General features: G+C 39.7%; 3 protein-coding genes across 4 annotated transcripts in view; 2 read left to right on the forward strand and 1 right to left on the reverse strand.

The window, feature by feature from the left end:
• The window catches only part of lsp1b (lymphocyte specific protein 1 b), a 59,220-nt gene extending 34,177 nt beyond the window's left edge, over positions 1-25,043 (forward strand). Inside the window, exons 7-15 of one of the 2 annotated variants that reach the window (XM_082536663.1) lie at positions 6,505-6,528; positions 6,909-6,950; positions 7,810-7,841; positions 8,057-8,141; positions 12,290-12,430; positions 12,622-12,720; positions 14,142-14,225; positions 14,309-14,414; positions 24,775-25,043. In XM_082536663.1, the coding sequence (XP_082392789.1) occupies positions 6,505-6,528; positions 6,909-6,950; positions 7,810-7,841; positions 8,057-8,141; positions 12,290-12,430; positions 12,622-12,720; positions 14,142-14,225; positions 14,309-14,414; positions 24,775-24,800 (639 nt within the window). In that variant the 3' untranslated portion in view covers positions 24,801-25,043. The remainder of the gene's footprint in view (positions 1-6,504; positions 6,529-6,908; positions 6,951-7,809; positions 7,842-8,056; positions 8,142-12,289; positions 12,431-12,621; positions 12,721-14,141; positions 14,226-14,308; positions 14,415-24,774) is intronic. The other variant, XM_082536664.1, reaches the window with a different exon arrangement.
• The window catches only part of LOC309710307 (uncharacterized protein), a gene marked incomplete at its 3' end in the record, with an annotated part of 36,588 nt that continues 19,441 nt past the window's right edge, over positions 10,342-27,488 (forward strand). Inside the window, exon 1 of the mRNA XM_082539649.1 lies at positions 10,342-10,373. The remainder of the gene's footprint in view (positions 10,374-27,488) is intronic.
• On the reverse strand, positions 16,436-27,166 carry LOC309708530 (uncharacterized protein). The gene is made up of 2 exons (XM_082536651.1): positions 27,054-27,166; positions 16,436-24,269 (listed from the first exon to the last, which is right to left on the reverse strand). The coding sequence occupies exon 2, from the start codon at positions 24,261-24,263 to the stop codon at positions 18,435-18,437; it is 5,829 nt and encodes a 1,942-aa protein (XP_082392777.1). The 5' UTR covers positions 24,264-24,269; positions 27,054-27,166; the 3' UTR covers positions 16,436-18,434.

Below are 27,488 nucleotides of genomic sequence, written 5' to 3' on the forward strand. Positions count from 1 at the left end.
CGAAAAATTGAAGGAAAAGATGGGAATCAATGAAAATGAGAAGAAATCTGATCATGAGGAGGCATTTGTTTCTAAGAGAAAAAGAACATATGCAAAAAACAACAAATGAGCTGAGAAAAAGACTCGAAAAATTGAGTTAGGGTGGATCCATGAAGGTAAGCAAGTGAGAAAGCACAGAGGAGGAGGAACAAGGACCTTTGATGTGCCCAAAGACTCCAAAAAAGCTGACATATTACAGTATGCAAAAGATCTTTTCTTTCCAAGTGGAAAAAGCAAATTTGGAAGATGGGAGGTGTTCAGTCATGACATATTAGACTATCAGGAAGAGGCCGTATTTGATGAAGATGTCACAGTTGGAGAACTCTATTCAGCACTTAAAATGGGAATGTTGAAATTTTACTTGTGCACAAGAAGATTTTCCAATGATGAAGATGATGAAGAAGTTTATGATAGAGGGAAAACACATGTAAACAATGTTACACAACTGACTGACTCACATCAAGGAGATTAAGAAGCTTCTCACACTGTTGTGATCTCATCATCAGAATCTAGGAATGCTGATGAAGATGTATTATTAGACACATCTGAGGTAATGATTGGACCCTACCTTGGAGAGCCTCTGCCTTGTCAACTTGATGACACTGTAATAGATGAACCATTCCTGCAGTTTGAGGAAGATGATCTGGTCATCACATCCATTACACTTCCTCCAACAAACACAGCAGTCAGTAGTCCAGATACATCTATAAGCAATGAAGCAATAAGCTCTGCAGGATCATATGATGTTGTCTGTGTTACCATCAAACTTCACAGGATTACTATTCTGGAGGAGATGATCAGCCAGTTCAAAGATCCAGCACTCCTCATACACCCTCTAAAATACACCTACATTGATGAAAAAGGAGCTGATGCAGATGGCATATCAAGAGATGTGTATGCTGCATTTTGGTCAGAGTTTGTGGACAACACAGCTGAAGGAGAGGAGTTCAGAGTGCCATCACTGTCTCCGAAATGGCAGGAAGAAGAGTGGAAATCCATGGGTAGAATTTTACTGAAGGGATTTCAAGACCATGGATATTTCCCTTGTCGCCTTGCTCCTGTTTTCACAGTGGCACTCATCTTCGGTGAGAATCAAGTATCAGATGATCTGCTGTTTGAAAGTCTTCTCTTTTACCTAAGTCAATCAGATAGGGATCTGATAACAAGGGCACTAAAAGAAGATCTTACAGATGAAGACAGGGATGAAGTGCTGGATCTCATGGATCGCCTGGATGTATCAGTGCTTCCAACCAAAGAGAACTTAAAAGGCCTTCTTCTGAAAGTCGCACACAAACAATTAATCCAAAAACCAGCATATGCCGCAGAGAAAATGTCCTTAGTTGCAAGCTACTTCCTAAAAGAAGCTTTTCAAAGCCCACAAGATGCCCTACAAATGTATGAGGATAAAAAGCCAACAACGAGAAAGCTTTTGAAGTTGCTTACTGTCTCTCCCACCACTCAAGCAGAGAAGCAGAGCTTCAGATTTCTGCACCAGTACATCAGAGGACTTGACGATACAGGGCTCAGAAGGATGTTCAGGTTTCTTACTGGGTCAGATGTCATCTGTGTTGACAAGGTTGAGGTACTGTTCACGCCTGTGGATGGACTGGCACGACGACCTGTGGCACACACATGTGGCCCTCTTCTGGAACTACCATGGACATACACGTCCTACCCAGAACTACGAAATGAACTGGACAATGTTTTGGCTGCTAAAAGCTCTTATGAGTTCAGCATAGCTTGATTAAAGTCCATCATGTTTAAACCAAAGAATGAAAGGTTTGCACTAACAATGACTGGCTATGAAGCTCTAAAGTTTGTTAAACCCACAAACAGGGAACACATCATTGTATAAAAAAAGAAAGAGCTTAAATTTCAGGGAAGTGTTTTATTTCATATTTGAATTTATTTTCAAAAATTGTGGACAACATCAATTTGTTTCCACCATGAAAAATGTAAATTTCAGTTTAAGTTTTCATACTTAAAAGTTTTACTAGTTTAAATGTTAACTAATTATGTTTAATAAGTTCATATGGTTAGCAGCAAGAGGTGAACTATGTTTATTATTAGTTCTTATCATGTGTCAAGGTCCTTTTCCACAGGTCTGTGGTGCAGTTTTGTAGGATACAAAATGTCTGCTATAGAGGGGATGTTTTGTTTAGTAATAATTCAAAAGACTTAATATTAATTAATTTCAAGTATATTTTTTTTACCTTTCCACCAGTCATTTGTTTAGAACATAGGCAATAGGAAGGCAATGTGTTTGATGCAATAGTTGACTGGAATAAAAGACAGAAAATTGGCACATAAGTTAAGTTTTGTAGTGTTTATCAAGAGTCCGTGTTTTCTTCTCCTTGAACACAAATAAAAGGGAGGTTAACATCTAACACTGTTTGTTAATTATTACATAATGCAGAATTTGTACATTTACCAGTTTACAAGAAACTGTTCGTGGATGAATAGCAGTTGCACAATGTGTTCAGTAAAATTGAAAACAATATTTCATGAATAATAATGTATAGGATCAGCAGTTTAAAAAATGTTTTTTCGACAGTCTTAAAACAGAAATCAGATATAATAGAAATTCAGTTAAAAAATAATTGGAAATGCCAAAAGGTTGGAGTACGCAGATTTGGTTAAATATATTTAGACATGCTTGCTTGCTACTATCTTGAACCGAAAATCCAAACAAAATAATAATGAATGTCTTTTCTATTGTTTATTGCACAAATAAAACATTGTACCCAAAAATATATGCGTAAAAACTCCCAAAGCCCAATTATATTTAGGTTTATAAGTCCTTCAGTATATAGGCTCTCAGGAAGAAATACAGTTCAATGGATTCATCTGCTGTGCTTGGTGGAAGTAAGAAGTTCTCTGACATTATAAGGCAACACAAGCTGAAAACGGTTTCATCACAGGTATAAGGTCCTCCTCTCTGTTGACATTCTTTCTTACAAGCATCCACTGCCTCCCGAGAAACCTCTTTCAGATGATCCTGTCCTCCAAAGAGATGAGGGATGGTGTACATGAGAATCGGACGTCCACTTGGAGCAACTGCATTTCTGCTTCTGCGTATTATGTGGGTGTTCCACATATGTGCAACTTGCTGCAGCTCTTCCTATTAAATATTAAAAATTTAAAAATCTCATATCAGTAAAAGAACACGCTGGCACGGCTGGCAGCCTTAACCCAATTTCCCTTGGATGAATAAAGTACGATCAATCAATCAATCAATCAAAAGCAGTCGGAAAAACAGAGTTTATCAAAAATACTCAACAACAAGAATAACAGTGGTAGACACGTGATACTGTGGAAAATTTTAAGTAATTATTAAACGTGAATTGTTTTAGACAGTGCGATTTTATGTTTCTGGCCAGTGAAATATGCATTTTTTTCATATCCTGAACGGAGTGATAATAGGGATGGTGCGTGGGTGTTAAAGCAAACTTTTTATTCTCTCTCCGTGTCTCTCTTTCTCTCTAACACACGCACACACACACACACACATACACACACACACACACACACACACACACACACACACACACAATGACTCATTAAAAGAATATAAACATGGTTACATACCTCGATGACATTCAGGCACGTAAACAATATGAGCTGCTTGTCCAAAAAACATCCAGAAAAGCAGTCATGGTCTTTTAGTTCCTGGAGACGATTTATCCAGTGCTGAGCATGATGTCGTCTCAGAAAGGCCCACCAGCCTTCAATACGCTGATTGTGATTGCTGGATCCAGTAATAAAACAGTTTCTGACGTTCGGATCCATAGTTCAGCGCAAGAATCGTTGCATCTCAGCCATTATGACATTTTCTGTTCCCAAATCAGAGCGAATCCTAGCAGGTGTTCCCATCCTCTTTTCAACTTCTGCTATGAAATATCCAGCAATGACTTTGGGATCATTGTTTGTTGAATAGGCATGAAGCCAAATCATAACTCTCGAAAAGCCATCAATAGCTCCATTTATACAGATTCCAAAAGGCTTCAGTTTGTCATAGGAGTCAACATGCCACATAAAATTTGGTCCAGGATTTACATGCGTGCGTCGCATTAGGCGATTTCTGCGTCGTTGCTCAACACCGTAAGGGTCAAGATATTTCAGTAAATGTCTCACAGTACTCTGCGTGACAACATAACCTGCCTGAATGCAGTTCAGGTGGTGTAGTTTGTATCCATGGAGCCTCCCATGTCCCTCCAGTTGATCAATAAGAAATCGTGCCACCTCAATCGGATCGGACTCATTCTTTCTCCTGTACAGTCCCATGTGTTTTAGGTTTCTTCTAAGTGTCCGCATGCTTATCACAATACTGTCCAAACTGCTCAATAACAGCAAAATCTCCCCATGCCTCAATCCAAGCATAAAATAGAACTTAATTAATTCCAATAAACGAGCCATTTTCTCGCACTCTGATCTGCACTGTCACCCACTTCACTATGTTTTACACTTCCGTATCTTTACGGCAATATATCATGCTCGACCAATAAAATATATGTTATAACGTGAAAACGTTATTGTTCAAACAATATAATTATCACGTTCGTACAATATGATATTTATATTGTACGAACGTGATAATTATGTATATTGTAATAACGTGATATTATGTTGTTCAAACGTGAAAAGTATATTGTACAAACAGGAAAAGTATCTTGTTAGAACAATAAACTTTTCACGTTATAACGTGATACACTTGTATTTTTCTTTTGCCTGGGTGGCAGCTCTACGCTTCCGTAGATAATATCTAAAAAAAAAAAAAAAAAAAACAATTAGCAGAGAAGACACTAATATTTCTAACTGTATCATGGAGATGAAGAAATCACTTAGCCATTGGTTAACCAGAGACCTCACTATTTTTGGCAGAAACATCCTATCTAAAGCTGAAGGCATCTCCAAATTGATTTATCCTTGTCATTCTCTATATATCTCCTCTAAAAGCATTAATAAGGCTAACACAGTTATTTTCGAATTTTTGTGGAGGAATAAAACCCTTTACATTGAAAATCTCAGCTTGTGAAGGAATACAATAAAGGTGGTATCAAAACTCCAGAATTAGAATTTATGGTTGGCACCCTTAGAATTAAATGGTTAAAATCTGAGATAATGAGTTATACCCACAACTTCTCCCCATAATTAAACCTTATGAAATCATAGGGTAATAACACTTAATCAAAAATCAATTTTCGAGAGCGACTGGTTTAAACAAGCTTATATTCATAACAGATTTGTTGGATGATAACGGTGTCATTCTAAGTTACACAGACTTTTCAGAAAAATATTGTCTAAACTGTTCTCAAAGAGAATATAACAAATTGTGTGAACTGGTCCCACTGCCTCTGCTTCATTTGATTAAAAATGTTATAATATACAATAATTTCTCATCAGTGCTCCCAAATTTATTGCTAGGGCAATGTCAGCTGTTTGATAAAAATGCAATAATAAATTTATTAGTAGTTTCTTCAAAGACAAAATATTTCATAGTTACAACAGAATGGTTACATTGCATGGTTCTAATTTAGTTATTTCATATACACTGGATAAAGCCTACTAAAAATTTATGAAATAGCCTATACCTAAAGTTAAAGAAACACACTTTAAAGTAATAAACAAAATTAATCCTGTGGCAGAATTTCAAAAAAAAAGAGATTTGGCTTTGAGGTGGATCAGTGTTCTTTTTGTACTGATGAAAATGAAACCCTAGAACATCTTTTTTTTCTATGCCCTATCACACAATGCATTTGGTGCAACTTAAAAAATTGGATTTCCCTAAATATTAATGACGTGCCACTATTTGAATTACATCATAAATTTTTTACATGGATCATCTAGCATTGGGTGTCTCAGACATCATTAACATCATCATACTTTTGAGTAAATATCATATCCATTGTGCTAAATGGAGGAACACTAAGCCTTCTCTCCCTGGTTTTATTAATAATTTTAAGATATTTTTTTCTTTGCTAAAAAAGACAAAAAGCACATATGCCAAAAAAAATTAACCAGGATAATGCGTGTCTGCTATTCAAAATTTTGACTTATGCTGAGGCTTATATATTAAGTAATGCAGCTGCTTCTCTTAGGCTACTAGCAGGTTGCTGAGTAGACATCTGTGTAGTGGTTTGTTTGAAATCTACCACTTTTTTCAGTTTCCTTGTCAAGAAACAACTTCCTGTTTAACTGAAACGCCTTCCTGTTTAACTGAAATGACTTCTTGTTCAACTTAAATGCCTTCCTTTTTAACTGAAATGCCTTCCTGTTTAACTGAAACACCTTCCTGTTCAAGTGAAATGCCTTGGTTTTTCAGTAGTGTGTGTGAGAGCGTTTCAGTTGTGTGTGAGAGAGCGTTTCAGTAATAATGTTCCTTATGGCACCTCATATTATTATGTTACATTGTATTAATCATGTCTAAACCCATTGTCTCTTTAATGCCTCCTGATGTCCCAAAAGAAACTCCTCATACAGTTTTACCCAGTAAGTAACCTGCATGTGTCAGCTGACCTATTGTGCAGCAATGGAAGAGAGTCATTTGTTAAAATTAAGGTTTGATTGCACTGATTAAAGAGCAGCCATGAACTGCATGACACAGTTTTATTGGTAGGATTTTTAAATGGTGAGAAAACCTGTTATTGTTGGTTAAAAAAACCTCTTTGAAATTTGAAGTTTATACCACCCTAACATTAACCCTCAGTGGTTTGGTGACCTGATGGATGTTAAAAAGTTCAGAACAGGGAAAGGGTAAAATGAACTCTGAACCACAGAGATATATATTTTTTTATTTTGCAGTGTCTTTTGGTGCAGTGTCACTGACTTCTATAGGAATTTGTGTCTCAGCTTACTCTGTCTCTTTACAGGATGAAGTGAGCAGCCGCATCACAGCAGATGGTAAATTCAAGGTGAGTCAGGATGAAAAACAGCAGACCTACTCTCAAGCAAACTCAAGCAAACACACCCTGATACACCCCGAATCTGGCAGCACTGCTATTAGAAAGACTGCAAAACTACTGATAATTTGACCTGCTACAAGAGGAAAAACCTACAGCTGCAAAGTGAAATCTGTCTCGGTAATAAAAGTATTAGGTAACTTAACCCCCTGAAGTCATGACATATGACTAACCCGATATTTTGAAGAATGTCAAAAGAGACGTTTTTCTAAACAAATGTAAATAGGAGTCATGCGTGTCAATTAGAATAATCCTTGTTCCCTGATAGTCAAGACTTGGAAAAACAATTCAATAAAAACAAAAATGACATATAAGGCTAGGGCTAGGGTTAAAGTTAGGGTTGGGTTTGGGAGTTGTTAAAGATGACTTTGGCCTCAGAAAGTTAAGGATTTCTATCAGAGGGTAAAAACAAGGCATAAAACACCTTTGTTTTCTGATAACAAATTGCCTGCAGTGTTTTGCAAAAGGTCTAACAGGTCAAGTATTGAACAACTCTTATTAGAAACATTATAGGATCAAGGTTTATCCTGTTAAACTGAACCTGGTTGAAGAGGGAACATTTACTATCTTTGTTGTATGGACCTGAGATGAGGACTTGAGAAGGAAGACAGAGAATTTATCAGAGTAATGTTTTGGACTGTCATGAAGACAGGAATTATGTAATTGTTAGTAGAATATTATTTGACAGCTGATTTCCTTTGTGAAAGAACATTGAAGTTTTTGTGTCTCCTTTTTGTTTGGTTTTTTACTCCTGTTTAAATTGTTGATCTGCGAAATGCAAATTAATAAACAGAAAATTTCCATTCCTCAGATCACAGAGCGAACAGAGTCTCTGAGGAGAAGGTAGGCCTACCAATAAAAAGCACACACAAGAATGATCAAAATCTAACACGTGCAGGAAGCTTTCTTTCAGTGTGATATGATGTCCATCACCATTTACACGTAGAAACACCAAACTTTCCTCTGGAAGGACATAAAGAGTTTGTACCACATGCTAAAATCAGACAGAATTACACTTTTGCCATGACTGATTCACTTGTTTATGCATTCTTCTAAAGCACCAGCAACATAAAGAAGACACTGCCACCTCTTCCTGTTTCCAAGATCGACAAGAGACTGGAACAATATACACACGCCCTGGAGGTAAAACTGCAGAGTGTTTTTCTTCTCAACCAGTAAGAGGATATTCGTGGGATAATTTTTTGTAATCATTAACAGATTCCGCAGACTAATCACTTGAAATCTCAGAGGATACTTTAGACCAGCGGTTCCCAACCCCCGGGCCTCGGACCGGTACCGGTCCGTGAGTCGTTTGGTACCGGGCCGCGAGAGTTGAGCCTCAGGTGTGAAATGTATGGTTTTCAGGGTTTTTATCGGTTTTCAGGTTATTTTGTTATCGCTTTTATCGTTAACTCAGTTTTCCTGGGTCTTTTCAGGTGTGTTATGAATAAATCTTCTTTTTTTGGTACCGGTACTAGATTTATTTTGATGTATTTATCCGCGACATCTTAAAGGCCGGTCCGTGAAAATATTGTCGGGCATAAACTGGTCCGCGGCGCAAAAAAGGTTGGGGACCGCTGCTTTAGACTGCTATAATTTTTTTTTTAGTAGCAGCGGTTGGTTGATCCTCCCTGAGGATCCCTCCCTCCCTCCCTGATCCTCCTTCCTTCTGCTGGAGGTTTCTTCCTGTAAAAATGCAGTTCTTCCTTGTTCTTCTTTTTAACATTGTGAGGTCTTTGTTAAAATAAACATATTTTAACCTGAGTGTGAAAAAGATGGTGTGGTCTTGGCTCGTTTGAAAATACGGCTATCATTGATCACAGGGAAAAAGTGTTTCTGGGTATTTATCCAAATAAAAAGAATTCTAAAATTAACGAAAAGGTGATGGTGTTTAATAAAACATAAAGAAAGTGGAGAAAAAACAGTTACATCTATTCAATTTGCCTGTGACTGGCAACAATTATTGCATTAAAAACATTTTTTAAATAAACTGGTTTACATTGTCTTGTGAATCACACATCATTATTGCTATATATATAAAAAAAAAAAAAAAAAAAAAAAACACCCAGCACGCCCCTGCGGGCGGTTTATCCTTCAAGCTCGGGTCCTCTACCAGAGGCCTGGGAGCTTGAGGGTCCTGCGCAGTATCTTAGCTGTTCCCAGGACTGCGCTCTTCTGGACAGAGATCTCCGATGTTGTTCCCGGGATCTGCTGGAGCCACTCGCCTATCTTGGGAGTCACCGCACCTAGTGCTCCGATTACCACGGGGACCACCGTTACCTTCACCCTCCACATCCTCTCCAGCTCTTCTCTGAGCCCTTGGTATTTCTCCAGCTTCTCGTGTTCCTTCTTCCTGATATTGCTGTCATTCGGAACCGCTACATCGATCACTACGGCCGTCTTCTTCTGTTTGTCTACCACCACTATGTCCGGTTGGTTAGCCACCACCATTTTGTCCGTCTGTATCTGGAAGTCCCACAGGATCTTAGCTCGGAGCAGCTGGATAGCGTAGGAGCAGCTGGATAGCGTAGTGGTTAGACTACACGCCTTTGGAACAGAGGATCGCAAGTTCGATTCCTGCCTGGGGCGTCTGTATCCAGTAAGGGTCCTAAGGCTAGACCCCCTATGCTAAGCGAGCCTACCGCAGACATGAGCGAGACAAATAAATATGAAGGCATGCCGGCTCGGACGTCTCCCGGATCAACAAGGTCCGCGTCAGGTGTTGAGGAACCAGGGCACCCTGACGAAAAGTGGGCTACTGGAACAAGAAGGCATCGGTGGGCAAGAGACGAAAACAGGGCGTTGTTGGAATGCTACTACGCAACCCCGGCGGAAGGGGCTACATGAATAGGATGAGGGACCTATGGATATATATATATATATATATATATAGCAATAATAGGTAAAGTATTAAAGTGAAGGATGTAAAATCAAGAATTCAAATTTTATTTGTCATGTACACAGTCATACACAGTACGATATGTAGTGAAATGCTTGGACAACTGCTCGTGACCTAAAGAAAACAAAAAAGGAAAAGGCTATGAATAAGATAGGAAATAAATATGAAAAATTAAAAAGGGTAAATTTAACTAGGAAGGAATAAAATATAAATTAAGGTTAAAAATGAAATAACTGTACAACACAAATTAGAATGAAGGGTAAATTTAACTGGGAAAGAATAAGATAAAATATATAAAATAACTGTATAAAATAACTGTACAACAAAATACACAATATAGAACTATATAAGAATGTATGAAGAAATATAAATAAATATATACACAATAACAGCAGCTGTACAAGTGATTTAAGTGATGAAGTGAAAACAATGTCCAGAATGTCCAGTGTGTGTGTAAGAACTATATGTGTGGGTCAGTACTGTGTGGTGGTGTGATTGAGAGACCGTATCGCCTGCGGGAAGAAGCTCCTCCTCAGTCTCTCTGTGTTGGTCTTCAGGGAGCGGAATCGCTTTCCTGACCTCAACAGAGAGAACAGTCTGTTGTTGGGATGGCTGAGGTCCTTCACAATCTTCCTGGCCTTGGTCCAGCACCGCCTGCTGTAGATTGAGTCAGGGAGCTCGGAGCGGATGGTGCGCTCAGCTGACCGCACAACCCTCTGTAGAGCTCGTCTGTCCTGCATGGTGCTGTTCCCGAACCAGGTTAAGATGTTTCTCGTCAGGATGCTCTCTATGGTGCACGAGTAAAAGTTCCTGAGCACCTTGGAGGGCAGTTGGAAGTCTCTCAAGCGTCTGAGGTGGTAGAGATGCTGTCGGGCCTTTTTCACCACGGTGTTGATGTGACAGGACCATGACAGGTCCTGCGTGATGTGAACTCCGAGGTATTTGAAGCTGTCCACTCTCTCCACTGGGCACTCGTTGATGACGGGGGTCTGGTAGTTCCTCTCCTGCTTAGTGCTGAAGTCCACTATCAGCTCCTTTGTCTTACTGACGTTTAGAAGGAGGTTGTTCCTCTGGCACCAGTTCTCCAGATTCCTAATCTCCTTCAGGTAGGCTGTCTCGTTGTTATCAGAGATCAGGCCCACCACGACGGTGTCGTCAGCAAACTTGATGATGGTGGTGGAGCTGGTAGTGGCCACACAGTCATGTGTACAAAGAGTACAGCAGGGGGCTCAGAACACACCCCTGGGGGGCTCCAGTGCTGAGAGTGGTGGAGGCTGAGCCCATCCTTACTGCCTGTGGTCTGCCAGTTAGGAAGTTGGAGATCCACTGACACATAGATGAGCTGAGTCCCAGATGCTCCAGCTTGGTGGTGAGTGTGGAGGGAATTATGGTGTTAAATGCAGAGCTGTAGTCTATGAAGAGCATTTTAACATAATTACCCCTTCTAGTGTCCAAGTGAGTGAGTGATGTTTGGAGGAGATGAGAGATGGCATCGTCTGTGGAACGATTTGGACGGTAAGCGAACTGTAGTGGGTCCAGTGTGTCTGGTAGTGAAGAAATGATGAAGTCTCTGACCAGGCGTTCAAAGCACTTCATCACTACTGAGGTGAGGGCTACAGGGCGATAGTCATTGAGAGGAGCAGGGTGGGGTTTCTTCGGGACAGGAACAATGATGGACTCTTTGAAGCATGTGGGGATCGCCGACTGAGATAAAGAGATGTTGAATATCTCAGTGAACACAGGAGCTAGCTGGTATGCGCAGTCTCTTAGGATACGACCTGGGATGCCGTCTGGTCCTGCTGCTTTCCTGGTGTTCACTCTTTTGAAGGCTCTCCTTACTTCATGCTTGGAGATGACGAGCACGTTTCCGGTGCTGGCAGTATCTTCCTGTCTGCAGCCGTTAGCGCCGCTAGCACTAGCATTGTTGGAGTCCTTAGCTGCAGCCTCGAAGCGAGCATAGAAAGTGTTCAGCTCGTCTGCCAGAGTCACGGCCGCGTTCGTCATACCGGTTGTTGGTGCTTTATAGTCGGTTATTGTCCTTAGTCCCCGCCACAGGCTCCTAGAGTCACTCTGTTGGAGTTGTGACTCTAGTTTCCTCCCGTAGCGCTGCTTCGCCTCTTTCACCACCCTCCGCACGCTTTGTATGGGTCCATGTCCCCCGTCGTGAGTCCCGTGTTGTAGAAGAAATTGGTCTGTTGTGCAAATGAGTTTTCATTTTTGTGTATGTGTAGAGTATCATCGTTTCACAATGAAGGCAAAAAAAATTCCACTAATATTTGGTTGCTTTACAAACTAGCACTCCTTTACTCGCTCACACAGTGACTCTCTCACTAGATTCTCAGAACTGACCTAAACCTTTCTACTTTTCTTTCTGTCATCTTATTTTTCTCAGCTCTCCTCAAAGGAAGGCAGATCAGGCTGCCAGACAGTGACTGATCTCACTGCTCCCACTGAACCAGTTCCATCCAAGAAGAACCTGTTTGAGGCCGGAGACGCCTGGAACCAAAATGCCACCTCGATCACAGCATCTAAGGTTTATGGAAACATAACTTGTGTGTGTGTGTGTGTGTGTGGGGGGGGGGGGGGGGGGGGGGGGTGTTGTTCCTTTATGTTTCCAATAATTTCCAAAATAATATATTTTAAACAGAAAACAGGAGGGAAGATTTCCTAGGGGAATGATTTTGATATTACTGTAATACATGATGTTTCTCACTTTCCTCTCAGGACGCAGATGCTCTAAAAGTGGGTGTTGCTGATCTCATCAACCAGTGGGTGAAAGGAAGTGAAGACGGAAGCAGATCTAGCTCCCCCTCCAAACCAGCCGTAAGTCATATCATTATTATTATTATTATTTCTACATGAATTACATTAAATTGATTACATCAGTTTTTAAACAGGTATTTTGCCCAGTCTTTATGTCTTTTTCCAACCAAAAATGGAAAGGCAACAACTACTTTAAAAATATACAAAACCAAAAGTTTAATTTATGATTTTAATGCATGCTGTTCATACGGTCGGTTTGGGTGGCTCAAAAGTCAACATTTACCAGGATGTCAGGATGATGTCCTCTGCTTCCATGTTTATCAATCCTCCCAGGAAGATTTCTATGGTTCTAAGAGCATGTTTTTGTTCAGATTTTGTTACAGTTAAAAAAAAACAAAAAACCCACACACACAGCAAAAAGAAAAACTTCTTATTCAACAAGCTAGTGGTTAGTGCTTTTTACACAAAACTACTTCTTCTGCTTTAATGGATGTTTCTCTGAACATGAATATTTTCTTGCTTATAACACACTCTTTAAGTATCACACTGTTCACGGTGTCAGCTGCTATCAGCTTTTGTTTAAAGGGTACCCCATTGCTCATATTTTTTCATATTTCATATTTTTTGTCATTGTATATACTGCTATAGCAGTGGATGCTCAACTTAAACATACCCAAAGTATCATGAGGTCAGTGTAGTTTGTATAAATAAAACCAAAAGCTCAGACTTCAGACCTCTCTAAATCAGTAAATAAATAAGATTCATATAATGTGAATCCTTAAAGTGAATACAAAATAAAGTACAAAATAGTGAACCTTAAAAGAAGAAAAGTTTGATTTCAGAAGCAATGTTGAATTCTGCCATCTGCAAGGGAATGATGTCATGAGTATTTGGTAAAAGAGCAAATCAAACTTTGCCCCGCTCTTCATGTGTGTGTCATCTGCTTTCACTGCCAGGCTTTGCTATGCACATTGTTGTTTTTTCTACATTGATAGTGCTTGACATTAAGAGTGCTCAGCTATTCCCACATGGCAGTCTTTCATGCCAATATAATTTAAAAAGCCCATTTTTAAGATTTTTCGTCATCCTGTGACCTTAAAATGTCTTTTTTGTTGTTGTTCTTATTTATTTATTGTCAGATTCACAAAAATCTCTAAAATTAGCTATGATTCCGTTCCTATCATTATTTATTTTTATTTTTATTATTATTGTCAGTTTCATACAGTTTCAGCTTTTCCTCTATTCTCTAAATTTCTTACTATTTCTTATTCTTTAAAGTCTTTCAGTCCACATCATTCTCTGTTCTTTTCTACTTGAAGTTTTCGCTTCCCACTTTCTCTTCTGTCTGGTGTAAATCAGCCTCAGGTTTGCAGGCTAGGCAGTGAAAGTCTGCCCCCTCATGGCAACATCAGCAGCTTTTACATGTTGCTCTTTCAGACAGAGATACCAAAGTGTGGTTTGTTTACTGTTCCTGTTTTCAGGAAATCAACCCTGGTGGTGTTTTAAACAAGAAAAATTTATGGGAGAGCCTTGGAGACACGTTATCGTCTGGGAAAGAAGGAAAGGTACACGCTCACACGGAGGATAGCGGAACAGAAACTTTTAAATGTTTGTCTTGATCAATATTCTTTTATCGACTGAATTGCAGGAGAGCTCCACTGGCAAAAGATATAAATTTGTGGTGACAGGTCACGGCAAGTATGAGAAGGTTTCTGTTGACAGCGGATGCAGTGAGGACATAAACTGCCAGTCAGGTGAGAGAATCCTTTAACTAGTAATGCTAACATTAGATACGATGCACTATTGTAATGGAAAATGTTGGACACTTGTCATGTCGTAGCAGCCAGAATGTCAAAAATGACCCAGCTCAGTACAATTTTATGAAACAGCAAATAGCTTGGAAAAGTTAAAAATAAAAATAAAACAAGCAAAAAGGAGAAAGAAAAGGAGCTCAATAAAATACAAAATAGAAAATGATGAAGAGCTCGATAAAACACACAATAATCGAGAGATAGCTGATCAGGGAAAAGTGATTAAATATTCTTATAGAGTCATAATAGAGCTGGGCGATATATCGAGTTTTTAAAACATATCGATATATTTTTATACGAGATATAAGATGTGACAATATCCTTTATATCGATATAGTCTATGTTACGTTATAATTATAGTTGTGGAGCCGCAAGTTTGCCTCTCTTTCGTCCACTTTTGTCTCTACGCAACGTTACTCCGCCTCGCCTTCACTGAAGACAACTCCCCCTCCTCCCCCATCGCTTCACGTGCAGGCAGCGACAAGACGGACACGGCAAATCTCCGTTAACGAGTTACTGCGCATCGCCCCATGCGTGGGGCTGGACGGCGTCAACGTGTTAACGAGCTAAACATGCTAATGAGCTAACCGCGCTAACGAGCTAACCACGCTAACCCTAAAATCCTTTCATTCTCTCAAAAGTTGATAGCGCGCCTTATGTATGAATTCTGGTTGTGCTTGATGGCCGCGAACCGATTTTATGTGGTACACGGCGCTCAGCAATCTGTCAAAAATGTTTGAGTACGACTTTGGTAAGCTGCACCGCTTGATAGATTGTCGGCGCATTACGGCTACCGAGGAGCTTCGCGGAGTGATACGTACTGTGCATCAACGTAATATTACCGTATTGTGTGTGTATAAGGACCATAAATGGCACCTGTAAGAGACGTGGTTATGAAGCGGATTTCAAACTCCAGGCTATCAGTCACACAGTAAAACTTGGGAACAGAGCAGCTGTGAAATCTGTCTGTCTTTGTTATTACGCTCAGCGTCTTTTAGTTTACATTTTGACTGCACAATTGTGAGCTCTTTGTTTAGCACAAAAACAACCTTGTTTTCTTTTATTTATGGAGCATTATTATTTAATGAATGCTCATAATTTAATTTTGAGTAATTTTTCATGTACATCTGTGCTGTATGTTAATAAAAGTGCCTGTGTGACATCTGGGAAACAGCTTTGACTAAGAACTCTCTTTTTGTTCTTACTTTATGGCTTAAAAAAAAATATCGAGATATATATCTTATATCGCCATCCAGCTAAAATATATCGAGATATGAATTTTGGGTCATATCGCCCAGCCCTAAGTCATAACATTGTGGGCGGGGCTCAAATGAGACAATCTATGTGTGGAATATTGATGGAAAATAATCTAGCTTAATTTTTGAGCAATGGGAGGAAGTACTTTTACAGTTAGTTTAACCATGGCTTTTCCACATACCAAAGCCTTACTTTTACTTTAAAATGTGAAATACTGGCTAAAGGTTTTACTGTATGAATCTTAAATGTAAGTTAGAATTAAAATTGGTTCAGTCTTGAACAATATTTACACTCAAATTTGGAAATTAAATTACTTAAACCCAATTGTCTGAGTAACAAATAAAAGATTTGTTGCTTTTGCTCAAATGCACACTGAAACTTTTTTTTAGCCCATTTCCAGAATTAATCACTTGACCATCAAATGTGAACTAATGTGTTATATTAGTCTGTCACATTTTCTCTATTTTTACCTGTTTGCATTTTTTTTCATCAAAACTGTCATCATCAGGAAACTGCCATCAGAAAAAAAAAAGATCTTTCCCTGTTTTTGACCAAACGGGGAAGTCAAATGTTAAGACTTTGGAGGGGCTGAAAATAATAAGTATAACAGTGGAACATTCTAATGAGCTATCCTCTCTGATGTGCCGCCACTTGGAACTTTCACAGTATTTCCTCAGAGAAGGAAAAAAAAAAGAAAAATCCAACAGTTTCACAAAACTTTATATATTTTTAAAAATCACACAAAGATATATTAAGCATCAGCATAATAAATGGGTCTGTTTTTAGATTACGTGATTTAAGTCCCTTCAATGAAGAAATTCCACATCACAATGGTGATCTCAGAAAAAAACCCAAACTAAACAGATGTTGAATCCCAGTAATGTAAGAGAAAGATTTAAACAAAACAGCATCCCGTCCAGCACAATCCTATAGACAGACACGTGAAATATCACAAATCTACTCTTCACTCATTTTCCTTCAGTTTGTCTTCCTACATCAGCCATATTTACTGTCATCATCATTTACCAGTGGTTATATATATACATCCTTCTTGCAATTTAGTCAGAAGCCCTTAACAATTTGTAACAATGCAGAAAACTAATCCTCACCAATAAAACAGTTCATGTTGTTTTAACTATCACACTAGATGAAGATAGTTTATCATATCATCATTGTTTGGTGGAAACTATCATTCTCCAACATGCTCATACAGGAAAATATCTACTTTCATAGGTATCATTTTGTATTGTTGTATTATTGTAGGGTTTTTTTTACCTTACAATAGAAAGCACATTGAGGCAACTGTTGGTGTAACTGACTTTGCTGACGGAGGAGCTAATCTTTACCATTATGAATTAAGAGTGATGGAAAAGGGATTTGATTCTGGGATGCCCCCAGCCTGAGCAATATATGATTAAGATATTAAAAAGAAAAAAGTTTTGAGCCATGCTAGCAGCTCTCTCAGACTGCACTGAGGCACAACAGTGTTTACGCTTTGATAACATTGTGACAAAGCTAGCACAAGTTTACCAGGCATAACACTTAACAGCCATAATCATTTTAGTCTAGTGTGTTCGCATGCTAGCATGCTATTGTTAATTAATAAGCCATTATGTATGGTACTTTGGTATCTGAGAACTGGACAAACTAAAGTTTGGACCTAATGAAGTCCCAGACTTGACCATGACTATTTGTGGCAGATAAAAACAACGATAATTTGGTTGTGTTCTAACAGGGGCATTGATATCAGTACAAAATATATTGCTTCTTTACGTAGAAGGTGAAGATATTAGGTCAAGAACACCCAACAGACCACCGTACCATTGGAAGAATGGTCTATCCACGTCCTAAAGTTGCTAGCATGGCTAAAACCATAAACATTGCTCCTGTAGTTAACACAATATTTTTTCATTAATGCCCACCTCTGCAGTATGCCAACCTATACACTGATTGTTGTTTCCTGCCTTGCTTGAAAACCAACACTTTTTTCTCATCAATATCTGACTTACAGAAACCTACATTTATTCTGACCACACGTTGAATCTTCATTTGTCTCAGGAAGTGTGCCTTCTTTCAAAATCCATCTGCCCTGTTGTTGCAGGAATGTCAAAGCCCTTTTTATTACACAGATAAACTGCCTGCCAGCAATGAATACTAGAAGCTTTAAATTGTTTAGAAAAATAGAAAAAGGTCAAGCATTACAAATAAAACAAACAAATCTACAGTCTACAATAAAAGCATTTAAAACTCCCAACTAGCCCACGATCAAATGAAAAAAGAAAAATTTAAGCAAGTAGATTTAGACTTTATAATGTGTTTCTTTAATATTTTTCCTCCTTTTTGCGTTATGTTTTATTTTGTCAAGTTTACTTTTTTGGTCAAGTAAACCTGCACTTCTTCACCACTAAGAGTACTTGAAAACATCTATTGTGTAACAGGGATTTCTTTTCTTTTTTTCTTTACTTTTTCATTACTTTCTTTACCTTTATACTTTAAACTACACCACGGCAATGACAAAGTTCCAGCCTTGGGTCAAACACTTGTTGCAGCGTTGCTGTCATTTTGCAGCCTTCATCACCTTTCCAAGAATAGTCAGCCAATGTTTTGTTTTTGTTTGTTTTTTTCAAATCACTTTCAGTGTTCTGTCTATTGAGTTATGAATTAGCGATTTGATATATAATTTTCAAATCATTATCATTTCCATCATTACATATCTGCAGCTTTTGTTGAACCAAATCCTTTGGCTGTTCTGTTGAAGTCCTTCCGTTCTTCCTCCTGAGATTTCCGTTTTATCAGCCCCCTTTCAAACACAGCTGCTATTTTTGTGAGTGGCTTCTCCACTGCTTCTTTCAGCTTCCTGGCGTCAAATCGAGGGCTGTACAGTAAAATTGGGAGACGATTGACAAATGAAGGAACCTCTGCCTGATTATCTTTAGCAGACTTTTTCTTGTCTAAATCAGTCTTGTTGGCGTTGATCTGGTGCATAATTCGCTCTTTAGTGGAGAACATCTGAAAGAGGAGTGCATCCCACATCTTCAGTGCTTTAGGACCTTCTTTGTTCGTAGCTACCTCCTGATCATGTTGGTCTGCTGTCAACTTGTTATCAATTTGTTCTATTTTCTTATTGCTGCCACTGGAATTAACCTGAGGTTTAGCCTCTGGCTCTGGAAACTGGGGTTCCTCTGGCTCAACGACCATGTGCTTCTTCAGTCGTGTCCAACCACTAAGCTTACTCTTAAGGCCTTTTGGCTTCTGGGCTGCTTTCTGCTCACTGGATGAAGGAGATTTTTCTGCTGCAACAGGCTTCTTGTCAGCAATTGAAGATGCAGTTGATGTCACTGACTTCGTGGAGGCTTCGACTATCGGGGTTCCTGTTGGTGCAGCTGGTTTGGACTTGAGAACATCCTTGCCTTTGAGTCCAGTTTTTTGCTGAGATAGCGGTGACGTTCCTCTGTTTGGGGATGGAGCTTTTACTGAGATTGAGGCCTGAGGCAGAGAGGCAGGAGTGGCAGAATCAATCACATCGGCTTTAATCATGGGTGGTTTCATGACAGTATCTGTTGCTGGATTTGTGGGGGAAATGCTCTCTACAAGTTGCTCTGTCATAGAATGAACACTAATAGTTGGTGAGCTAACCTGAGCCACATACTGGGGACACTTTGAGGATTCTATTTGTACATCTGATGACTGTCTTGGAGACCCAAGACCGACCTGCTTAATGGGAGGTTTTGCTTCTGCTCTAGGTCCACTAAGCAGCGAAGAATAGCTGTGATGGGTGAGAATACTAGCGTCAGTGCTTAGTTGGGGGAGTTTTACATCTTGAGCTGAAATTTTATTGTGTTGAATTGGGGAGTTTATTTTTACCTCAGTGGCTGAAGTATCATTAGTTCTAAGGGGTTTTATTTCTGTTTTTGAGGTATTCTCTAAGATAGCAAATGGCTCGGTGGTTCTAGTAGGTGTATTATTTTGAAAAGCTGTAATTGGAGGGTTTATCTGATCGTTCATTATGGTAGTAGAGGGGTTTATTTCTGTCACATGGTTTAACGTCACAGAGCTTTGAGGGGACAGGGGTATGGTAGGAGTACATGATTGTTTAGGTGTATTACACACTCTTCTCTCTGGTAGAGGGGAAGGTTTAGTTGCTGTATTGGGGCTATGCGGGACTTTTAAATTACTGGTGGCTTCATTGAACCATTGAAAATTTGTAGCAGGCTGTTTATTTGAAGCACCATAAGAGATTATAGGAGAATTTACAACACACATGTTAGTTTCTATTGATTTGTTTGTTTCAGTGGCAGAACTAAGTTGTTTCAGTAGAGTCTGAGAGCCCACTGAATTCACAGTCTGAGCATTATTTCCAATAATTTGACTAGATCTTGCCAGTTGTGTAGTTTGCTGCTCCATAGATGCACAATATGGTGCAGTATGAACAGTACAAAGGGAAGTTGTTGTATCCATAGATATTTCAGAGTTTTTCAGTTTTCTAGGTGGAGTTGCTGAAGATTTATTGCTTATAACTGGCTCGCTGGAAGAGACTTGTTTATTCACATGGTTTCTAGTAGCAATTTGTTGTTCAGGTGTGTCAGATGATTTGCCAAACTGGTTACCATCAACAGAGCCACAAAGAGAAGTATTCATGACTGGCTTTATTGAAGATAGACTCTCAGATCTGTCATTTTTCATCTGAGGGCCTTTTGGTATCATATGCCTCATTGTAGGGCTAGGAGGCAATGTTTGCTTACCAGCTTGTGAAGCATTAAATATTGGATTACCACTCACTGCTGCATCTGCCGTTATTGGCAGGGCAGTTTCCATGTTAAGCCTGTTGGGGACTTTGGTTTCAGCAGGAGGAATAAACTGAGTATTGCTGTTCTGGAAATTGTTTGACTGTGTCTTTTCCAGTTGAATTGCCTCCAGATTTCTTAATAATCTTGGTGGAACTGCATCTGTGAAAGAGTTTGCATTTGGTTTGCTGGCTAGTTTGTTTTCATTTAAGGGTATGCTAACCGCTGTGGTCCCTTTTGAAAGACTAGGAGCAGCTTGTTTTGTTTCAAACTCACAATTTTCTTGCATGTTTTCTGTTTTGGAAATTGTAGTGGAAAGACATTCTATTGCCATATTATCAGTTAATAAACCTTCTCTCTCAGTGATGGCCTGTGGATGTACTTTGTCAACTGCTGAGTTTTTGTCTCTGTTAGCATCAGTATTAATATAATTTGTCAGTTTGGGTTCTGTATTTGCTTGGCTTGATATTACTCCATCTTTAGTATTAAGAATGATTTCAGTTGCTTGTTGAGCAATTACTCTGCTAGAGTTTGTGTAAAAACGTATCCCTTGAACAACATTACTTTGATTACTGGATTCTATAGTCTGTGTGTTTATATTTTTGCTAATATTTGTTAGCTTTTGAGGCTCTTTTGCTGGCACATTGAATGAGTCTGATTTTAAAGGGTTTTTGTTTGAAATCTTGGGTGACTGAATTATGGCGGTATGTAGGGCAGGAGGGTTTGGTTCTGTATTTACAGACATATTTGATAACATGGGCAGACAGCTCTTATTTTCAACTGGTTGATTATGTGTATAAACCTGCATTTCTGCTTTGGGTGGTTGTATAAATTTGGGTCTTTGGTCAGCTACAGGTTGTGTGTAGATACTATACTCGGCAGAACATACAGATGCTGTGACAGGCCCATAGGATACCACAGATCTTGGGGCTGTGATAACTGTCTTCTTAGGGTGCATATTTAAAAAAGTGGGCTCACTGATTGATATATCAGGGATGCATTCGGCCATTAAAGGCATAATGTTCCCAATGTTTGTCTTAGTGGACACTTTAGTTTGCTTTTTGACATCTTCCCTTTGTTTGTGTAGTGTGGCTTCGGCAGGTATTTTAATCAACATTTTGTTGGACTGCTGCATTCCTGAGTTGAACTCATCATTAATTATGTCGCTTTCTGAGAATTTGGACTCTGTCTGTGTGGGAGGAGATTGAACTAATGGGTTTTCACAGTCGGACAGGTTTTTCTCGGGCTTGGCATTGATTTGGACATTTGGCAAACTGACTCCACCAGCAGTTTCGTAAGTTTGGACTGGGCCTAGCTCTGTTTTTCCTGACTGGTCTCTTTTATTAGTCTGTGAAACTGGAGGTGTTTTATTGGGCTTGTAACCATTTTCTATAAAATGTACCAGTTTTGCTTCAGGGTGTGTTTCTGCATTTAGATGTATTTTAGTTAAGGCTGAGGAAGAACTTGACAAACCATTGTTATCAGTGAGGCATTTTAGTGCTGCCTCTACAGAAAACTGTGCCACACTTTGTGTGAGTACCTCACCTGCTTTAGGTATTGGTATTGGAGCCTCAGAGTATGAGGCTTTTGGTGTGGATACATCACTTGGGGATTGTTGTATTGTTTTCTGTGCCAAGCCAAGGGGGATCTCAGGTTTTACTGTGTCCACGTTAGATGTTTTAAGTGATTGCATTCCATTACTGTGAGCTTCAGACCAATTTTCCTCAAAGACATCTTTCCTACAAGATATAATCTGTTCAGCTGCATGTTCAGAATTGTTTGATGATGACACAGGTTGTAAACTGTGAACTGAAGAGGGCAGAACCTCATGTCCATTGAGCTGTTTTTCTGGCTTTGAGATATCTGAGCCATCTATGCATACATCTGAGTGTAGTTTATCGGCAAAGCTTTCATTATTCCTCGGGGATACATGGCTGTGATGTGATGTGATAGTCCTAATTCCACCATAGGCAGCATATTCAGCTGGAGTCAGCCCATAATATGTAGATCGTGATTTGGGCTTTGAATTTGCTAATGACATTTGACTCTCCAGCAGTGATGTCAAAGACTTGCGTGCCTCGATGACAGGAGGGCGATAGGTGGTGGACACTGGGCTGGAACACGGTGGTATTTGGACTGATGTCACTGGTGTAGGGTTAGGAGTCTTTGGCACGTAAAGAAATGATGGAATCTTTGGCAAAGACAAAGCTTCATTTCCAGAAAAGTGTCCTGCATTTTGTTTTGGAGTGACAAGTCCTGTTGGTGTTGGTTTGACCATGGGGATGTTAGGTACAGTCATTTTCTCTCTATGGCACAGCTCTGAACTGCCAACACTTAAATTTATAGAACTCCTCTGGGTATGAATGTCTACCTCTTTGTAATTGCTGGCTTGCTTGAAAGCAGACATGTTATTATTATGAGTCTGCCTTTGTTCTTCTGTGGCAGCTGGGGGTTTACTTATAGCACTAGTGTGAATCACTGAATTGTGTCTTGGAGCCTCCTTGGGGAGAGCAGGTACTTGCATATCTTCAGAAGAGCTGAATGCAGGACTTGCGGCAAATAAAAGCGGGTTAGGTTTTGATATTTCAAAAATGGGTGTGGATACTCGATTTGGCATGCAAGAGGGAGTCTTGGGTCTTCCATGCTGTGTCCTAGAAAATGATGTGTTCTCCTCTGTTTTCACCACTGACACAGCTGTTTTCTCCTTGAATGTGGCAGATAATTGTGCACCATGGTAAGCTGAATGTATTGCTGTGAGGTCTTGGATGGAGGAAGGTTTAGAAATTTCATAAAATGTTGCCTTTGATGTATAAATCCTAGTTTGTGTGACTTCAGGCTTTGGCTCTTTCACTGCTTCAACAAGTGATATTTTTGAGGCGGTTACTTCAGGAGACATGTGGCTTGGAACAAAGTGGCTATTACTGGTAGGTCTGGCGGTCCAAGACGATATCTGGCTCTGAGGGTTGTCCTTTGAACCAGTATCGTTCTCCCTCTGGCTCGAAATAAAAGGTTGTGTGTGACTGTTGTAAATTGATCTCAGCACTGGAACAGAAGGTTGTTCTGCAGCTTGAGGAGGTGCCAGGTCTGGGCCATAGTGGGTGGCAGCTGGGGAGAGGGTCAAGCCATGAGTTGATATTTTAGGGCTGGACTGCAACATAGTGACTGGAGGGACTGTTGTGGCTGACCCATGGGAATTTTGTGTCATGTTTACATTGACAGTAGAAGAAAGAAGTGACGTTTTAGGCTTATCGGGTGGCAAGAGGGCTGGTGGACTCAAAGGTGGCATTGTAAAAGGAGTAGCATCGTCAAATAAGAAAGAGGAGCACTCATACAGCGGAGCTACCTGCTCGTCTACTGTCCTGATCTGAGCTGCAAGGGGCTGAGGAGGGAAGCCACCAGTTTGGCCATACGAGATACTCTGAGAATGAGGGAATGCAGATGGAGAGTAACTATAAAGGGAACCAAAGGGAAAACCAAAAACAGATGAATCAGCAATGTAGACTGAATCTGGTGTCTTTGGTGGGCTAGACTGGTCGCTGTGTTCGAGGTCTGTGCTTGCTTCGTTGACAGGCGACAAACAGGAGCGAAAGGGGATTGGCGTCTGTGTGAGGCTGCCTTTTTTCTTGGCTCTCTTCTTCTTGAGTTTCTGAAGTCTTGCGTTGTCTTTTCCCGGCTTTGGCAATAAGGGCGGAGGATATGGCTGGGAAAGGTCAGACTCCAGCCCGTTGCTGTAGTTGATTTCCATCAGCATTTCACACTACAAAACAGGTGACATGCGTCAGTGAGAGATGATGGATTAGTCTAAATAATGCAAAAGAAGAGTTCTGACTAAGACTAGTTTGCTTAGTCAATATTTGTAATTAGACAAAGACAACATTTCCTCAAAAAAGAAATTAACTCTATAAAAACATCAAACAAATACTTTTGTGATGATGTTAGACATCACCATTGCTAAACACACTGATGATGAAAAAGGTTTTGGAATTCCCTTTTAAGGCTTAAGAAATAGACTATTAAGTCTTCAGAGCAGCTTTTTTTGTTTTTTTTTATGAGATGTTGCAATGCATGATAATCTCAGTCGCTGCACAGCTGCAAATGTTGTTTTTGTTCCACAACAAAGTTGACACAAAATGTACACATGAAGTGCCAGAAATATTATGAGCAACCTATCTTCATTAATTAGAGATAATAGGTGTTTGATAAAGGTAATTCATTCTACAAGTGTAAATGCTAATAATGTTTGTTTGTTTTTTCCTTCACAGTTGGCCACTTCTATGAAGATTTGTAAAACGCATGTTGGATTTTGAAAGTACAATGCCACTATCACTTGACAATTCTCTGTATTTCTGCCTTTAGGTTGGGGAAAGTACTTAAATTTTCTGTTTCTTGTGGCACTTTGTTGTAATATTGCAAAATGTAGTGAAGCAAAAAGTAGGTCCTATCTCTGTTTATACTATATTTTTCTGTGAATGATATCTGATGGAACTTAATACATCTTTGACTACAGATAAATAAATTCAGTTACACTGAGTGCTGATGATTGATTATGGTATTTTATCTGTTTATAATTTTCTTCTTTTGCATTCATTGATTTGCTGCTTAGGTGCACTTAAAATCTTTTGCTGTGTGCCCAGAATTCATCTGCATGCTAGATTTACTGATTTAACCTCTGCGGATGGGCTCCAGGCCAAGTTTTCAGCTAGGTTTGGGAAACTATGAGCTCATATGACAGCAGGCTCATTAGCAGGTTTCATAACTTTTAATTGGGTCCTGAAGATGCTGCACAGTTACAAGAAGTGTCACTATTTGAAATAGAAAGGCACGTAAAGTCCTTCCTTAAGGCAAGACTGCTTTGAAAGGATGACAAACTGCTACTAAAAATAGTGTCTCAAGAAGACTGCAGGATTTAAAAATGGCCTCTGTACCAAATAAAAGTAAACCCAAGGAAGCTCACTGACACATACAGGAGGGTGACCAGATTCATGTTGAGGAGAGGGGTGGTAGCTTTGAGTCCATGACCAAAGTTTTAAAAAGTGAGAGGGAGTAAACTCGGCTGAAAATGATCAACCACTGATGGCACAAATGGTAAAGTGTCCTCACCTACATAACAACTTTTTAGCATTTGTGCTTGTATAGAGTGTTTTACAATGTGTTTGTTCATACAGTCATTCACACAACAATGGCAACAGGAGCCATCAGGGGCAACTTTAGGTTCAGCATAGGAAACTTTGGCACAAAGAGAACAACTGAGGATAGATCTACAAATACAGCATTTCACGGATTATCTACTATACTGTCTAAGCCACACCTTACCAAACAGAATTAGAGGTCAAAGCCTAAAACCATGATTATCAGACATACCTATAAAAGAAGCAAATTTAAGACGCAAATGAAAGAGAATTACTCTACAAAGTTGAACTCCGGCTTGAAACCGGCTTAGTTTCAGTTGGATATAATGTTGTTTTGTTGTGGACTCAAGCAGTCTGTGCTGCTGAGTATGAGCTGAATCGTTCCCTTTCCTCCTGAACTCTGGAGTATCTTTGGGTGGCTGCAGAAAATGTCTGCACTCTAATTTTAGTCTTAGGGAAATAAGAGCAAACATCCTGACACCGAGCACCTGCTGCCTGCTGTCCTGCACTCACTGAAACAGCCTCAGTCTGCTGGAAATTAATCCCAGGGCCAAATCCTCTGAGTTGCTCCCAGTGTGAGCTTAGCCTCATGTTTCGAAGTGATGATTTTTCTTAAATTTTTATTGTCCTGCTTGCACCAGTTTGGTCCGAAGAAAGCATCAGACGTTTAGCCCTTACATGAGCTTGATTTCCTTTAAATACATTAATTGTAGCAAATCTTCTGTGAAATCTTCTGCCCCACCTTCAAATTTTAACACCCTTGGATATTTGGAAGGTCTTCTGCAAATGTTTATCATGAACCCCTGTTGTCAAAGTAACTCCTGCTGTCACAGTGACAAGAAGGCCAGCTGACACTCAAGAAGACCCCCTTTTAAGGCTCTGGGGTTGGACGTGGGAGGTCTCCAGAGCAGCAACTCAAAAGAGGAAAGTATAAGATTAGCTGCTTGCATTCAAACTGTGTCATGACCTCAATCTTTAAAGAGCTCAATTAGGCAAAATGGAGGCCGAGCATGACAATTGTTATCAGAGTGCTGCACATATTCGAAACACTTACCTGAAGTGTTAAGTGTTAGGTAGATGTTGTTTGTGTTTTATTGGTCAAACTGCAAAGCAAACAACATTTTTGTGTAAGAAAATAATTGAAGAATTAATTTAGACAAGAATAAATCTGTTGTTGCACAGTTTTGATTGAAAACTGGTTCGTGCTTTGATTTTTGCTGTCATAGCACAAAACTGCTGAAAAGTTCATTTTAAACTTTGCATTGCAAGCTTTCCTTCTCACGGATATTATGTCTGATATGCATCATGCGTTTAAGATTTCACATCGTGCACTTGTTGCTATCAAATCCCAGGAATATGTTAAAGAACCACCAGCTTGTCAATCAAACAGACACTGAGTTTGACTGGTTTACCTTCAGTGAGTGGCTGTCAGGACCAACTGCTCTCTGCTTGTTAATCCCAGCTCAGGGTGCCACAGGGCCGTCCCGTCCTGAAGTGAATTTGAGCCTTGGGGAGCAAGCTACAGTGGCCGTGGCTACTCCAAAAATAAAAATGTTTCCTGCAGTGTGTGTTGCAATGGCAGATGGGGGGGTTTCCATGCCACCTGAGATGGCGGAGGTGCCGCCCCTACAGGCAGCTGAAGGCCACCTCTACCTGAAGAAAGGTGGTAACTTTTATTTACAGCAACTTAGTCATCCGGGTGGACATCAGCTGGACTGGGGTCACTGGTTTGTAACCCACATTTAATTGTTGTTTACATCACAGCCATGCAATACAGAAAAAACATGCATGGTTACCTGGCTAATTAGTTGTCCACTATAATGATATGGTTAGCGACTCAATCATAA

Source organism: Aulonocara stuartgranti, assembly GCF_965226115.1.
Source record: "Aulonocara stuartgranti genome assembly, chromosome: 1".
Taxonomy (NCBI): Eukaryota; Metazoa; Chordata; class Actinopteri; order Cichliformes; family Cichlidae; genus Aulonocara; species Aulonocara stuartgranti.

Coding starts and splice junctions, on each gene's coding strand:
- LOC309708530 (XM_082536651.1), bottom strand. CDS start 24,263: ATGCTGATGGAAATCAACTACAGCAACGGGCTGGAGTCTGACCTTTCC.